Here is a 15,517-nt window from a genome sequence, read left to right on the forward strand (position 1 = left end):
AAGACTATATAATTCGTCAGATATCATAAACCTGCCACTTTGTCTGAACACAATTCTCCAGGGATGACTCACAAAGCTCCTCCTGCCCAATAAACTGCAGACTCCAGCTGTCAACAAGTGGAGCAGTTGATTCATGAAGGGATTTCACATGACGTCACCAGTCAGCGACGTAGTTGGAGGCTGTGGGGCTGCCTGACATTAAAGTTAAGTTTAATTGTTGCATATAATCATACAAATACAATCATAATATTGTAATATATGGAAATATATTATCATGAGCTCCCATTATTAGTTTAATTATAAATTAAATAAATTAAACTAATAATGGGAGCTCATGGAAATATATATATTATAAATGAAATAAATAGTCATAAAGACCAGTAATGTGCTCTATCAGGATGCTATTAAGGTGCAGGAATAGAACTTTCCACTCAGTCTCAGCTGTCTTTCTTCACAGTGGACCTGTCAATTACTACTTCCCAAAGTTCGCTATCATCTTCTCAGTCTTGCTAACATTGAGTAGGAGGTTGTTGTCTTGGTGATTAGGCCCACCACAGCTGTGTCATCAGCAAACTTGACAATGGCGTTGGAGTCCAAAGTGGCTACACAGTTGTGTGTACAGGGAGTTTAGCAGGGAGCCCCGGGGTGCTCCGATGTTGGAAGAGGTGTGTCTCACCATCACCATCTATGCTCTGGGGAAGTCAAGGATCAAGAACAGAGTCAAGGATGGCTTTGTGACCAGCCTGGTCTCGAATGCTGAAACTGATTGTTGTCCAGGTGGTATAGGGTGGTATCAGGTGCTGCTTCATGTTTACTATTATAGAAAAGAAACTCATGCTTTATACCAACTGGACGCTTCTTTTTCTTACCTCTAACACCTAATAATGCACCGCCTCGCACATGATGTTGAACCCAGCATGCTTAAGTGCAGTGACTCGTCATTTGGTCTGTCTCTGTTTATTTCAATTGATCTCTCTCCGGTGCACATGCTGTGATTTCGCCTCCTCTGAGCCCTTCTCTCTCCTTCTCCATCTCTGCCTCTTTAGCGGGCAGCAGTTCTTAATGATCAGGCTCGCTCAATCAGTCATTCATCACTGACAAGGGCACCCACCCTTAAGAAATGTGTGTGTGTGCATGTGTGTGCTCTCGAAGCACTGCCTCCAATTACAAATGAATCACCTTGCTGAGTCACTCACCCCCTCCCCACTCCCCCACCCCCCATCAGACCAAGCACCGCTGGACTTAGACACACACACACACACACACACACACACACACACACACACACACACACACACACACATACTGACTCTGTTCTTCCTAATAACAAGCCTAGAACTAAGAGCCAGGATCAATTCAGCTATTTGTGTGTGTTTGTGTGCGTATAGGTGTGTGTGTGTTCAGGAAAGCTAAAAAATATAAGTGAGAGGACAGAGACACACACGCGCACACACACACACACACCCCATCTGCAGTGATGGACCAAATAAAAGTACTGTGTATGTCTGCTCTCCTTGTCATGAAGATTAATGTTGTTTGTCTTCCTGCATAAACATCCTCCAATAGATTAAGGGAACGTTGGCAGATCTCCTGCCATTGGATCAGTGAGCACACAGCTGAGATAGAAAAGCTCACAGCTGTAGTGAGCAGCACGCTGAAACTACACCGAGGCAACTGTACTCTCCGCCTCTCGCACCTCATTCACAGGGGAGGCCAAAGTTGTGATCAGAGGTGAATGTGCTCAATACCATGTTGAAGTCTGGAAGATTCAAAAGAAAATCTTGTCGCCAAGATAAATATAATGTTGTGTTTTACTGTGTGTATCTGGTTGGCGCACTCATAACGTTTTGGCCACATGACAGAAAGGGAGGGACCACACTGAGACTGACACTGTGAAAAAGGCTTCAGCTTCTGTAGTGGAGGAAGCTGTAGGAGGTTACAGTGGTGGTTGCAATTTGACGAAGAAGACACTGTAACCAGCCATATTTGGGCTGAGACAACACTACTTTGCCAAAATTAGCATGCTATGCCATGAAGTACATAATGTATACAGTGTACTAATAAAAGTATCTGAATTAAGACACAAGAGTGGCCTTTACTTAAGTGCTGTATTTCAGTTGAGGTATAGTTGTATTTTTTAAAAACTCAACTCCACTATGAGGGAACTTAAAGTACTTATTGAGTGTGCTTGAAAGCGCACACTATATGTTATCCACCACGCTTATTCTTCTTCAACTTATTATTCTTTTTTGGCTCGCATCTCCTCCCAGAGTTTTTTGTCGCACACACACAAAACGGGTATCAAAACGTGCGGCTCGGCTGGGATCGGTGTGCTATGACTTTTCTAAGAGTTTCAGCAAACAGTTTTGCCCCAAAACGGCAAAAATTAAAAAAAAAATTAATGGGTGTGTATTGCAAGAATGTTCGAGAGCTAGAGTGTGTGATGTCATTGCTAGAGTGGATTGGGAGCCATGAATTGAGCCAGCCCTCTCTCGTTTTTTGAGTTATTGTTATTTTGTATTGTGTATTGGAGGTGTTCTTATTACTATTTTCATGATGGCAGGAGTAGGGCATTAATGTGTATTGAAGGAGTGAGGGGTAGATTTATGGATGAGGGTAAAGGGTGGCAGGTGTATACACTTTTTGGAAGCAATGAGTAGTGGACATATCAATACAGTAACGTGGAATATTAATGGCTGCAGTACACCAGTTAAACGTAAAAAAAAAAAAAACTCACTTATCTTAAATCTAGGGGCACAGATATTGCGTATATTCAGGAAACGCACTTCAGAGACCAAGATGGAGCTGTAAAAATGAATCGGGATTGGGTTGGTCATGTTTTTCATAATTCAGTATCGAACAAAAGCTGTGGGGTTGTTATCCTTGTCAACAAAAAGTTGAATTTTGTTGTATCTAATCAATTTAAAGACTCTCATGGACGGATTCTAGTTAATACTATACTATGCTAATATGACTACTATATTTGTCATAGTTAAGACTTTTTCTAACAAACCGAAAACACCAGTTTATCAGTTCAGTTTACAAAAGTTTTAAAGTTTAAAGTAACCCATGTTTTTGAAGCAGTTGAAATTAGCTTCAACACATTGTGGTTGTCTGTGGTTCAACCAAATATTTTTTTCTTCTATTTTGTTTTAAGGTTGCAGCAATCAATATTTTAACAATGTATCAAATTATTTGTGCAGTGTGAAAGATGTCGCTAGTACTGACAAACCCACAGTCTCTCTGTCTTCATCTCCATGAAATGTTTTTTTTTTTTTTTTTACATCTTTCAGCTCTTTGCTTTTGTTTACAGCCCATAACTTTACTGTTCTGGTTCCCTCGCACCGCTCTCATCAGCATTATTTCCAGCAGCAGACAGCTGTTTTCACTACCTGCCCATCACCAAACAGCAGACTGGTGCATTTAGAAGTTAAAGAGACAGATTTTTTTTTAGGAGATGGTGGAGACCAAACAATGAAAAAGCACAGTGAATACTGGACCAGAAACAGACAATGGTCCAGTTGGATCTGTAAATTGGCAGCTGATACTTAACAGATTCACTTAACAGCTTTATAGAGTGATAATAGTCATTGTTGTGTTTCCAGCTTACTACAATGCCCCAACTGGCCAAAACATCAAACAATGCAGGCTTAAATACTTTCTAGAGGGCTGTAGAGGTAAAATTATTGAGGAATTATCATAAGATGAGCAGCAGAGAAACACACAAATCTCACTGACACTGAAACGTTGTCATTGCTGTGGGAGACACTGGAATGATTGGATAGTTTGATACCACAAGGAGTAAGTGATGAAATATGTTAATGTTTCAGGGTTGTTGTTGTTGTTGTTTAAATTTCATGACTATTTGTGTTTTGGTTTTTAATGAGTATGAATGTAGACTTGTGAAAAAGAAAGGAAGCATCCAGAAATACACCTATCTGATACGATTTGGATGACTTCTCCTTCCTCTTTTTTGTATTTTTGTATTCAGAGCGTTGTGTTGGGTGAATGCGCTCTGTAAAAACAGTGCTCAAACTGAAGGCCCAAACAGAAAATCTTTATATCTGACCAATGTGCAGTTCTCTAAAACCATCCCTCAGGGAGGGATCGCTTGGTTTGTTGATGAGAGGAGAAGCGCTGCAGTCACACTACTGTTACAAAGTAGGTCACTTATCCCATGTTTCACTGCATGCCCAAAGCAGATGGATGACAGCGGTAATTGGCACCAGGGACTATAGCACGCTGTGATGGCTCTCTCTCCTGAGATAACGCATCTCTACCTTTCCTCCTGCTGACTGCTAATGCCAAAGTTAAAAAAGACCCCTCCACCCCACAGCTCCCTGTCAGGAACACAAGCACATAAGGTCACGGTGTGTCAGGATTTCAAAGATTTATTCAAACTTTTTCTGCAGATCTGGAGCTATGCCATTTTTATTTTATACCCTGTCGTTTGTGAAATACAGCATTTGGCTCCATCTGCTAAAGTTTGGCTGGACTATGAGACAATTTGGATGCAAGACTGTGGCAGTTTTCCTAAACAAATAAATGATTTCACACCAAAATAGGATAACACCACGTAATCTTTGAAGACTATGTGTCTACAACCATGCTAACAGCTCTGTGATGCAGCAAGCATATCAATGCTTTGAGCATTAGTATGTTAACATGTCACAATAATATTGCTCACACTGCTCATATTTAGCAGGTCGCTACTGTTCACCATCTTAGTTTACTGTGTTGACATTTGTTAGTTACCGCAACATTCATTTCCTCACAAATACCTTTCTACTGACAGCGGACAATTTATATTATAACTAAGTATAAGTAACTGTTCTACGTAGTAGCATAAGTGCAATACATATATTGAATAATGAATGTTAAAAGCAGATTGAAACAGCATAACTGAGGTTGTAAACAGATCAGGACTTGGCACTATAGTCTGTTGAGCTAAATGCTAATATTAGCATGCAAACATATTCACATAGATATTGTTACCATGCCGACGACAGACACACACAACTGATGTGAATGGGGATGTTATTTTGCTGGTATTTGGTTATCAACATAAAAATGTTGGACTATAATGATGCTAGATAAAAAGTCAGGGCATCATCAAACTTTTTACAGTTCATCCTGATGAGAACATTAATATGTGTACCAAATTCATGGCAATCCATCCAATAGTTGCTGAGACATTTCACCCAAAACCACAAAGATGAGCATCATAATGGATGACCAAAATCATTAGTCTTCAATGTCTGTGAGATATGGATATCTGAACAATGTTTCGTGACAATTCATGGGACAGTTTTTGAGACATTTCACTAAAAACAATGTGAACTTTAGTATGGTTTGAGAGGAAAAGTCAGTGGACCGCTCAAGTCAGTAAAATACATCCTCTGGGGAGCTTGCACGGTGTATATAACATGCATTTGGACAAAATGCTGTAGTAGACTGAAACTCCCATCCCTAAAAATTACAGACTTACACAAAGGCCACGATGATTACTAGCCAAGTTAATGCCGCCATTAAATCCCTGTATCTAAAACCAGTACCCCTAATGAAAAGGGTTTCACCTAACTTAACCACCAGGGTCTGCACCCTCATTATCACAAATCAGAGTCTACACCTACGAAGCACAGCCAATTAGAGAATAATCATTTCATTTAAACTGTTTGTCTGCTATCAGGAGGGATTAAACAGGACATGACAGTGAACATTAATTGCATGTGACTTGGAAACCATCCCTTGATATCAGTCTTCCCTCGCAGTCAGCCAGTACAGTTCACTATCTCATGTGAAGAAAGATGGACACCTAGTGGTTGAATCTTTTATCATAATTCAGGTGGTGAAATAAACTAATTGTCTCTTTATAGACTGATTTTATCCTCATTTTCATAGCATTAACTTTCCCCAAATGCCCATATGAGATTATTCATATAATTATTTTGCTGCATTGTTTTTTCATTCTCAGAATTATTCAATTAAACTGGAATGCACAAACCAAATGCCACTGTTTTTTTTCCCCATGCCCTCAGAGGTCTGCGAGCACTACAGTAATAGTCTGTTTTCTGAAAGCCACAGCTGCTGTTCTGCTGAGAGAGCTCTTGAAGAACTGTCAAAGTGAACCCTTCTGACCGCTGAGGAAGATTTATGGAATCCTGTGTCTCCCACCTGCTCCCTTTTCACCCCCACTCAGGCCCAGTGACCCACTCTTCTTCACCTTGCACCCCACCCCCCCCCCCCCCCCCCCCCCCCCTTCGCAAACCCCCGCCCTCGTCCCCTCTCACACACATACACACACACATATGTCTGTTCCTTTTCTGTGCTACTGCTGGGTAAAAAAACTGAAGGTGGCTTTTCATCTATCTCTGCATCTTCTCGCTGCTTGTTAGAGATGACAGAAATAGTATGCTTGATGACTCACTACACACAAGTCTTTTCAGACACCAGGTGCTGTCAACAAGCATTTGTGCCTATGGAAAAAAAAAACACATCATAAATTGATATAATCTTGAGAGTCCTGTAAAACAGGTGTATCTATTCAGACATGAACTACTTTCCTAATGTTTAAGAGGAGCAGCAGCCATTTGACGTAACAGCTGTTGTTCAGATGTCTGTGGATCATTCAGAAACACAGACAGGCCAAACACCAACTCTTAGTCATAATGAGCATAATGCAGTATTACTTGTCAGCCTCGATCTGTATGCTCAAATTTAAAGCTCCATTTCTAGAACAAATTTGAAAAGTGGCAAAGCGATTATGTGCCATGTTTCCCCGATGGAAATGGGAAACACAGGACACAAACAGTTCAAAGAGTGATGCTTTATTGAATTTCTTTCAACAAACCAACATTTTACACACACTCGCACCAGTCTCTAGTGCATCACGTATGTATGTTTGTTTCATTAACTTCCAGTGAATTAAATATGTAACTGGAAGTGTTAGAAACAAAAGACTGACTTAAGACCAGACTTAAGTTATTCAGCTACATACAGTACAATCACTCTTAGCAGCAGCTATATAAATTACTTGATTAAGGCACAGAACAAACATGTAGGAAAATAAACATCTGTCACGTACTGTAAATCTACAGTTTTTTCCTCACGTACATTTACAGACAAAATGAACTCTCTGAAACTCTGCATTTGCACAAAATCCTTATAATTCACATTTTACTTATTCTTTACAGTAACAAGATTATTAAAGTTACTGTTGTGCAGCAGTTTACTGACTTACTTTATGTGATGATTAAAAAAGACATAACACTGCACTGCAGCCATTACATACATTAATAAATTAAACAAAAGGTGACAACACAGTAAAGGCTGGAGAGTTATTTCCATTGTGGTACTTTTGACTTTTTAGCTGAAAATCCAATACAGTCTGTATGGTGGTGAAGTTCCACTGAGGTCATATGGTCGCACAGGTGTCTTAGACGTGGTATAGAGGCACCACCCTGCTGATGTTTTGTCTACATATAGGGCATCGGCGGTGTGGAAGAGCCTGGTAGCAGCTGTGGCAGCAGCACACATGTCCACAGTCCAACAGAATACAATTACGTGGCTGACTGAGGCAAATCACACATGCGTTCTCTATGTGTTCCCTGTCTTGAGAGGCCTCGGGGCCCGTCAACAGAGCACGTGCTCTTGTGGCTTCAGCCTGGAGTCTCTCAAATTCCCTCCTCTCATGGTCCTGCTCCCACTGAACTTTTAGTCGGTAGTAGTACCGTCGACCAACCCAGAGTAAGACCGCTGCTCCCACCAAAGCAAAGGTGATAGTCAGTGCCTTCCAACCTGTAGCCATGCTCTCTTGCTCTCCTCGCAGGGTGTCAAAGTCTGCAATGCTCAAGAAGTACTGTGTGCCATTAGGAGGGGGTCGAAGACACAGCATACCATCTGTGTCCAGCATCACCTCTCCTATGCCTGTGAGAGCTGTGCCCACCTGCAGAAAGAGAAGAATATTTGTGAAACGTATCAGTTTTTGTTCATATTTGCCCTCATAGATAGCTCAAATATGTATGGTTTGTCAATTATAGTGTTACTGACTTTGAGCATTTCCTCGGTCTCGAGTTGCCCTTTAAGCTTCTCCCCACTCAGGTATTGTCCTACGATGTCACCAAAGCCATAGTTGACCTGGTGGAACTTTTCGTGGGTGATCTCCGTGTGCACTCCGGAGGCCTGGATAGGGCACAGGACTCTGACCATGGTCTCATCCGATCCAACTAACACAAAGGGCACTTCATTCACTCTTTGGTGCAAGACTCGTTCACTGTCCATCCTGCAACAGATAATAATAATAATGATAATATTTACTAAAGCTGAAATAAAACTGTGGTTTGCTGTTGAAAGCACGTAGACAGGTGTTAAGATCTGGCAGCAGTACTTCCTCTGTCCAACGTGAAATACTCGAATAACAAGAAGAGATCAGGCCAAACTGCAACACTCACACAAAAACACACAAACGCATCATGTGTACCTGATGTTAGAGAGGCAGGAATCAGATTGTTTTCATTTATCATGTGGGACATCCTGACAGTTAAATGGTTTTATGAGTAACTTCACTTCACTCAGCAGTGACATAGTATGATACAATAATGCCTCTCTACAAAGCTGTGTTCAAGAGACTTACACCTTTCTATCTACAGAAGCCAGTGCAGCTATGTTTTTCCTCCTTAGTAAATGTAGAGTTAATGTTATTGGAAACCTTGATTGCATGTCTTATCTCTCTCTTTCCTTGTTTCCTGCCTGCTCTGAATTGCCTCATCAATTGAAGACAAAAATGCCCCAAAAAATAATCATGTATGGTATCACAATGCTGCACCGTATTATTGTTTTGATAGAGTTCTCACCAAGTGCGTGAAAGGCCATTCCACACCAGTCTGTGCTCCCTTAAGAGGAATTTCTGCAACACTCCGACAATTTCTTTTTGAAATTGACTTGTCAAAGGCTCGCCCACTGGTCGCACAGCCCCTACAGTGTACACACACACACACACACACACACACACACACACACACACACACACACACACACACATAATAATAATAATAATGAATAAGTGGTATGGATGGTATGGGTATTTTTCAGTAGAATATGCTATTGGTCTGTATCAGGAAGACTAAAAACCTGATTACCTTCAATGACAGCATACTGTAGACATGCTCCTGGAGTAACTTTCAAAATGTCTTTGAGTTTGCCATCTATGGTGAAGTGTGGAGCATCCTGACAACATGAGACAACGACTGTTTGTATGTGCAGTATACATAAGTGTAGGAGACGGACTTCAGTTTTTACAAAAAATACCTGAGCACACCAAAACTGTAACCCACTACACAGGTCAAACCTTGCAATAGCTTGCAAGATAAAATATGTTTTTTGTCACACAAGGTTTTCTATATTCGACTTCTATTCAGTCCAGTAAAACAAACGATTTGCTTCTACTGTGTGCGTAGTTCAGAGACATTAGTAGAGTCTCACTAAATGAGCTGAAGAGACAGTGAAAGCTGAAGATTATTTACATGGTTTCACAACTAAGCTCCATCTTTTCTTGTACAGCATGAAACAGAAAATTATCATTTAAAAAAAAATTGTAAATGATGTAAAGGTATGTTCACACAGGATCCACCACTAACATCAAGCTTATCTAGCGTTGTCCGGCTCTTCTTATAGAGATAGTAGCAGATGCCTGAGATGGCAAGGCTGGCCCCAAGACACACTGCCTCTGTAACCTTCACAGGAAATCCATCCATTCCCTCTGGCTCTCCTGTCGCTGCCCTGGGAGCAGACCTGCACAAACATATGACATCAAAAAAAAAAAAAAAAAAAAAAAAAAAAAAAAAAAAAAAAAAAAAAAAAAAAAAAGAAACAAAAAAAACACACAGATAAAAAAAGGTCAATTAATCAAATTAGCTTTTTTTTTTTTTACCAGAAATCCACAGGTACAAGAGTCATCCAGACTTTACTGTGACATATGTTTACATCATGTGGCATTAAGTAGCCTATCATATTTAATGACCTAAGGTAAGTAATTGAATAACACAGTAACGTATCATGACACATTCTCCTGAAATATATTTCTCCCCTGACATCAATTTTGTTTGCAATTGAGAGTGGTATGATGAAAAAAACATGCCGTTGCTGTATGTGTTTGAACAAGATGTAAACAATCTGAGTAATGTTACAAAGAAATTGGAAAATAAATAAAAGGAAAGTGATGCACATTTTTTGGAACTTGAGTCTATGACTTTGTCATCCGGCTGTAGATTTAGTCATGTAGACGTTACATAAACATAAAACTGAGAAATATGAGACACAAAGGAGAGAGAGGCAGGAAACACCTGAACTTTAAGCTTGTTATAACTCAGCATTTGAACTCCTGGCGAAGCATAAAGTCATAGCTTGTGAAGTGAGTAAGATTAAAAAAACAAAACAGGTAACAATACGCTGAAAGTTTATGTTCTACGCCACTCGTCACATAAAGTATAATAGTAAACAAAATAAAGGCTAGCTAATTAAAGCTAGCTGCTAGGTTGCTAGGGCAACAGTAGTGACCTCTAAACGTTTTTTCGAAAGCTCACGTTAGCTAACCATACGAGCAGTAATAATTAATGTGTACAAATACATGTATCTTAATTGTAAAGTACAAATAATAACAAATATGTTTATCTTACCTGTCAGAAAAACAAATCTCTCAAGTTGACTCGCTGGAGAGCGGTAGCCATGTCACATGACGTAGGTGAATTTAAAACGTTGCGTCACGTGACGAGGTCTGCGCATGTGCGTTGAGGCCTCCTTCCACGTCGCTAGCTGCTGGCTACACCGCCGAGATGGCAGGAGGTGTGCGGAGAAAGTCTCCCGGCACCCCGTCCCCACTGTGGGGGAAACTTCACTCACTGTGGCAGGACAAACATTTGGTCCTGTTCAAGACGGAGTACACGTTACTGGTCGTTTCGATCTTGTGGTTCTTGGAGATCGGGATCAATGTGTGGGTCATACATAAAGTAGCGTGTAAGTAGCCGCGCGGCTAGTTAGCATGCTATCGTGTTTTGTCATTCGTCTGAACGTGTCTGCGCGCTAAATGGCTAGCGTTAGCAAACCTGTTAACTGAACTGCCACCTGTCAGAGGGAATTTACAGCCCCTGCATGACCACATATAGCGATAATCGTCTGTTCTATTCTAGTGTGAAATGACATTCATTATTTTCAGCGACTGCAAGCCCCAAAACCTGATACAGCTGAAGATATTATTGTTTATTGACAATACAATAAGATTCTTGAGGCGTTAGCAGCTGATTTAAAGCATTAGTTTGTATGTTGTGATACTTTATGTCTTCAACAAGTGCAGGGCTACAGCAATCAGTAATAATTTCATCATCAATTAATCTTTCTGTTTTTTTTTTTTATTATTGCTATTATTGTTTATTCTATAAAATGCAAAAATCAAAAATGTTCCAAATTCCAGGTGAGGTCATCAGTTTTCTCAGTTTGCCTTATCTAAATTTGCCAGTCTAAATCCTGAAGCTGTTAGTAAGTTGGAACCAGTGAATGTTTGACATTGTTTGCTTGATAACCGACTAAAATCATTAATTAGTTATCAAAATAGTTGGGGATTAGTGTTTAGAGGATTAGTCAACCGATTAGTTGACTAATCCTCTAAACACTAGTGTGTTTTAAGAGATAGATAGATAGATAGATAGATAGATAGATAGATAGATAGATTTGGTGGTTACAGCTTCACAATGAACATGACTTTTGATCAAATAAAGGGATTCAAATTATGACCAGTACAAAAATGTATTATGTTGATAATTGAAATAACTGACAATGACATTACTTCTAAGGTCACCTCCCCAGATGATCACTCATTTCTGTTCTTTATTGCAGATACTGAGATAGACTGGAAAGCCTACATGGATGAAGTAGAGGGAGTCATCAATGGTACCTATGACTACACCCAGCTTAAAGGAGACACCGGCCCCTTGGTGTGAGTTTCCAAGTGTATTTGTTTTTTTTAGTGATGTATGTCTCTCCATCTTGTATTTGGATGTAGTTTTCAGTGCCGGATCAATGAGCACCTTGTCATTGCAGGTACCCGGCTGGTTTTGTCTACGTCTTCACAGCTCTCTACTACATCACCAGCCATGGGGTGAATATCCGTCTGGGACAGTATCTCTTTGCTGTTTTCTACCTCATCACACTGCTGCTCGTCTTCAGGATATACCACCGCACTAAGAAGGTCAGTGTAACAACTGCCTCAGTTATCCAGTGTGCAGAATAGACTACTAAAGTTTTGTTTTAATGCCCATGAAACTATTGAGTTTGTATAATTTCCCCTTATTTTCACAATTACATTTCTTTACTTCTTTGACTTTTTTTTTCCAGGTTCCTCCCTATGTGTTCTTCTTTGTGTGCTGTGCTTCTTATCGGATCCACTCCATCTTTGTGCTGCGTCTCTTTAATGATCCAGTGGCCATGATGCTGCTGTTTGCAGCCGTCAACCTCTTCATGGATGGATACTGGACACTGGGCTGCGGCCTTTACAGGCAAGTGTGGACTCCTTAGCGGCTTTTCATGTAATGTCTTTCTGTGGGGACAAAGGTTAATACATAATGTATCGGGTGTCGCATGTTTTCAGGTGAATCTTTATGCCATATAACAGTTGTTTTTATTACCACGTGTGACGATGAAATTACAACTCAATCATTCTCTCTTTCCGACAGTTTAGCAGTGTCTGTGAAAATGAACGTGCTGCTCTTTGCTCCCGGGCTACTTTTCCTTCTCGTGTCTGAGTTTGGTCTAATCAGGACAATCCCAAAACTTTCTCTATGTGCGGTTATACAGGTAAAATATTACCTAAAACATAAAAGCAGGCACATTTCTGTGCTGAAATATGTTTCAATGCTCAGTATTGCCAAGCATCATCTCTGAATCAGTCTGTCTTGACGTCACAGGTTGCGCTCGGTCTGCCTTTCCTCCTGGAGAATCCGATTGGTTATCTGAGCCGGGCGTTCGATCTTGGTCGTCAGTTTATGTTCAAGTGGACAGTCAACTGGCGCTTCCTGCCAGAATGGCTCTTCTTGAATCGGTACTTCCACTTACTCCTGCTGACTGCCCACCTGCTCACCCTGCTGCTCTTTGCTCTCCGCCGTTGGAAGAGGTGAGACTGACTTTGGCTGTGCCAAGGTTACTGTTGGCATTATAGTTGGAGATGAGCTGGAATAAATCAGGGGGTTGTTAAAATTGTGCCAGTTTCTATTCCACAGCACCACAGGCGTTGGCTCAGTCTGTAGCTGATCTCATGGACCTCGATGCAGGGTTTTCAGATATTTAGCTGAAGCATGAGGATTATATGAATAATTTATTCAGAAGCCAGAGCAATCTCTCTGCCACGTCATAAATAGCATGGCTGCAGACAATGTAGCAAACTAAATATAAATGCAAACAGCATACAATGATTGTAACATATCTATAATCTGCCTATTTATACTGCTGAAACCCTTAAGGCATATAAAATGTAGATGTTAAGATGTAAATTCATCTTAAAATTCAGATTTAGGTATTGATTATCAAATAAGGTTGTCAATAATGCTGATTTTATAAATTGCTGTAACTATTTTAGGGAATTCTGTGAAGGCAGTGATTAATCGAAAATAAAATACAGGGATGCTACACAGATTTTATCATATATATATTTATATGTCATGTAGATGTGCACTAACAATGTTCCGTCTTTCCAGGCCAGGAGAAAGCATCTTCGAACTCCTCAAAGAGCCAAGCAAGAGAAAAATCCCTGCACCGAAAAACACTGTTGATCATATCCTTTAAATCTTAAATCTTCATCTGTCGAATGTTGTTCTTTAAAGGTCCAGTGTATCAGATTTAGGGGGCTATATTTACAGAATATGGTGGAAGTGTAATATAATATGCATACCTGTGTTTTTTTGTCACTTTAGAAATGAGCAATGAATATCTACTGGAATAGCATGGTCCTCATTGACAATCCAACTTGTTGAACTACTGTGTTTCTACGGTAGCCCAGAAGGGACAAACTAAACCCTGGCGCTGATAGATACAAATACACGCAGCTGTCATAGTTTATCCTTCACACCAGGAAGGAGAGGGTAAGGTGATTGTGTTGCAATCAGATGTCAATGAATCCTACACCAATCCTTTAAAGGTTAGTTAGAATTGTCAGCAACACCCATTTCACTGCCTGGTGTCACATATACATTTGCTATAAATGTCTACATGACTGTGGTCAGAGTGTAAATGAATGATGTTCCTGTTTTTGTTTGTGTGTGTGTCAAACCTTAACAGACAATCACAGATTGTGCTGATTCTGTTCACCTCTAACTTTATTGGCATGTGCTTCAGCCGTTCGTTGCACTACCAGTTTTACGTCTGGTACTTCCACACGCTGCCTTACCTGCTCTGGAGTGGAGGAGTCAAGAAGCTGGCCCACCTGCTCAGGTAACAGGGAGTCTAAATACTAAACCACAAGTTCCATTCGCTTCACTCAATCACACATTAATGATATATTGACTTCTCCTTGCGTTCAGGGTACTGATCCTGGGTCTGATCGAGCTTTCGTGGAACACCTACCCCTCTACTAACGGCAGCTCAGCTGCACTCCATGTCTGTCACCTCATCATCCTCCTCTGTCTGTGGTTAGCTCCGGCCCTGCCTTCAGCCCCAGCCGAAACGCAAGAAGATAAACCCGCCAAGGACAAACGCCAGTGAGCCACAGCCTGATCGGACCGGGCATCGTCTAATCAGCTGCCGAACAGCCTCCATGTTCCTCCTCTCTTTGATCCTTGTGACGCTGGTGCACAGGGAGGTCCCGGGGTAGACTGTTTTATAAGTGAATACAAGGAGCCATTTGATGCTTCTCATCTCACCTCACTGCAAAAAACGAAGGAAGCTTAATGTGTGGGGTGCAGTCTGCAGACGAGTGCCTACATGATGAAACGGCTTGCAGTTGAAGAGATGAAAAGAGAAAGGAAATATGGATTCTCAGGTTTCATTTTCAGATACATAAACAGACCGACAGGTGGGGCACAGCGCTAGGAGGAAATTGTGAATGTTATGCTGTTTTGAAAGAATTTGTTACATAGGCTATATTTCTATATATGTTAAAACTGCACTCTGCTCATATTTCAACTGGCTTAATCATTCATATATGATCCTGTACTTTGTATTAAGAAGGCAGTATATTGAAGAATATCATAAATGTGACACAGGATTTGAACTTTGCACCCAAAGCTTTAAATTAATTGCATTAATGGCATTTCCACTTACACAAATGTGTGAAACTAAGCTGCAGATAATCAGGTCTGACTTGTGTAATCTGTTCATCCTCAGATGTCAGTGGTTTCCTGCACTCATGAGCACATAGGTCGATTTCATGTGAAAAATGTGCAGTAGACTGAGGCAGCACAAGTGTGCCATTTTATATTAAACAGAGATGCCACTTAACCTTGTGTTCCTTGTGTCTTGCGTTAATGTTTTTGTTATA

General features: G+C 40.6%; 2 protein-coding genes across 3 annotated transcripts; one reads left to right on the forward strand and one right to left on the reverse strand.

Annotated features, from left to right (window-relative positions):
- Positions 1-6,811: 6,811 nt before the first annotated feature.
- Positions 6,812-10,784, reverse strand: mul2 (mitochondrial E3 ubiquitin protein ligase 2). 2 transcript variants are annotated; one of them, XM_027285482.1, is made up of 6 exons: positions 10,674-10,784; positions 9,732-9,789; positions 9,138-9,225; positions 8,853-8,973; positions 8,050-8,281; positions 6,812-7,945 (listed from the first exon to the last, which is right to left on the reverse strand). In XM_027285482.1, the coding sequence occupies exons 2-6, from the start codon at positions 9,750-9,752 to the stop codon at positions 7,436-7,438; spliced, it is 972 nt and encodes a 323-aa protein (XP_027141283.1). In that variant the 5' UTR covers positions 9,753-9,789; positions 10,674-10,784; the 3' UTR covers positions 6,812-7,435. The 2 variants fall into 2 exon arrangements, with proteins under 2 accessions (XP_027141283.1, XP_027141282.1); XM_027285481.1 differs by having other exon boundaries at positions 9,636-9,789.
- Positions 10,713-15,477, forward strand: alg3 (ALG3 alpha-1,3- mannosyltransferase). The gene is made up of 9 exons (XM_010750890.3): positions 10,713-11,010; positions 11,887-11,986; positions 12,091-12,238; positions 12,385-12,545; positions 12,723-12,843; positions 12,954-13,159; positions 13,740-13,816; positions 14,328-14,472; positions 14,562-15,477. The coding sequence occupies exons 1-9, from the start codon at positions 10,830-10,832 to the stop codon at positions 14,740-14,742; spliced, it is 1,320 nt and encodes a 439-aa protein (XP_010749192.2). The 5' UTR covers positions 10,713-10,829; the 3' UTR covers positions 14,743-15,477.
- Positions 15,478-15,517: the final 40 nt, after the last annotated feature.

This window comes from Larimichthys crocea, chromosome XII (genome assembly GCF_000972845.2).
Source record: "Larimichthys crocea isolate SSNF chromosome XII, L_crocea_2.0, whole genome shotgun sequence".
In the NCBI taxonomy this organism is placed as follows: Eukaryota; Metazoa; Chordata; class Actinopteri; family Sciaenidae; genus Larimichthys; species Larimichthys crocea.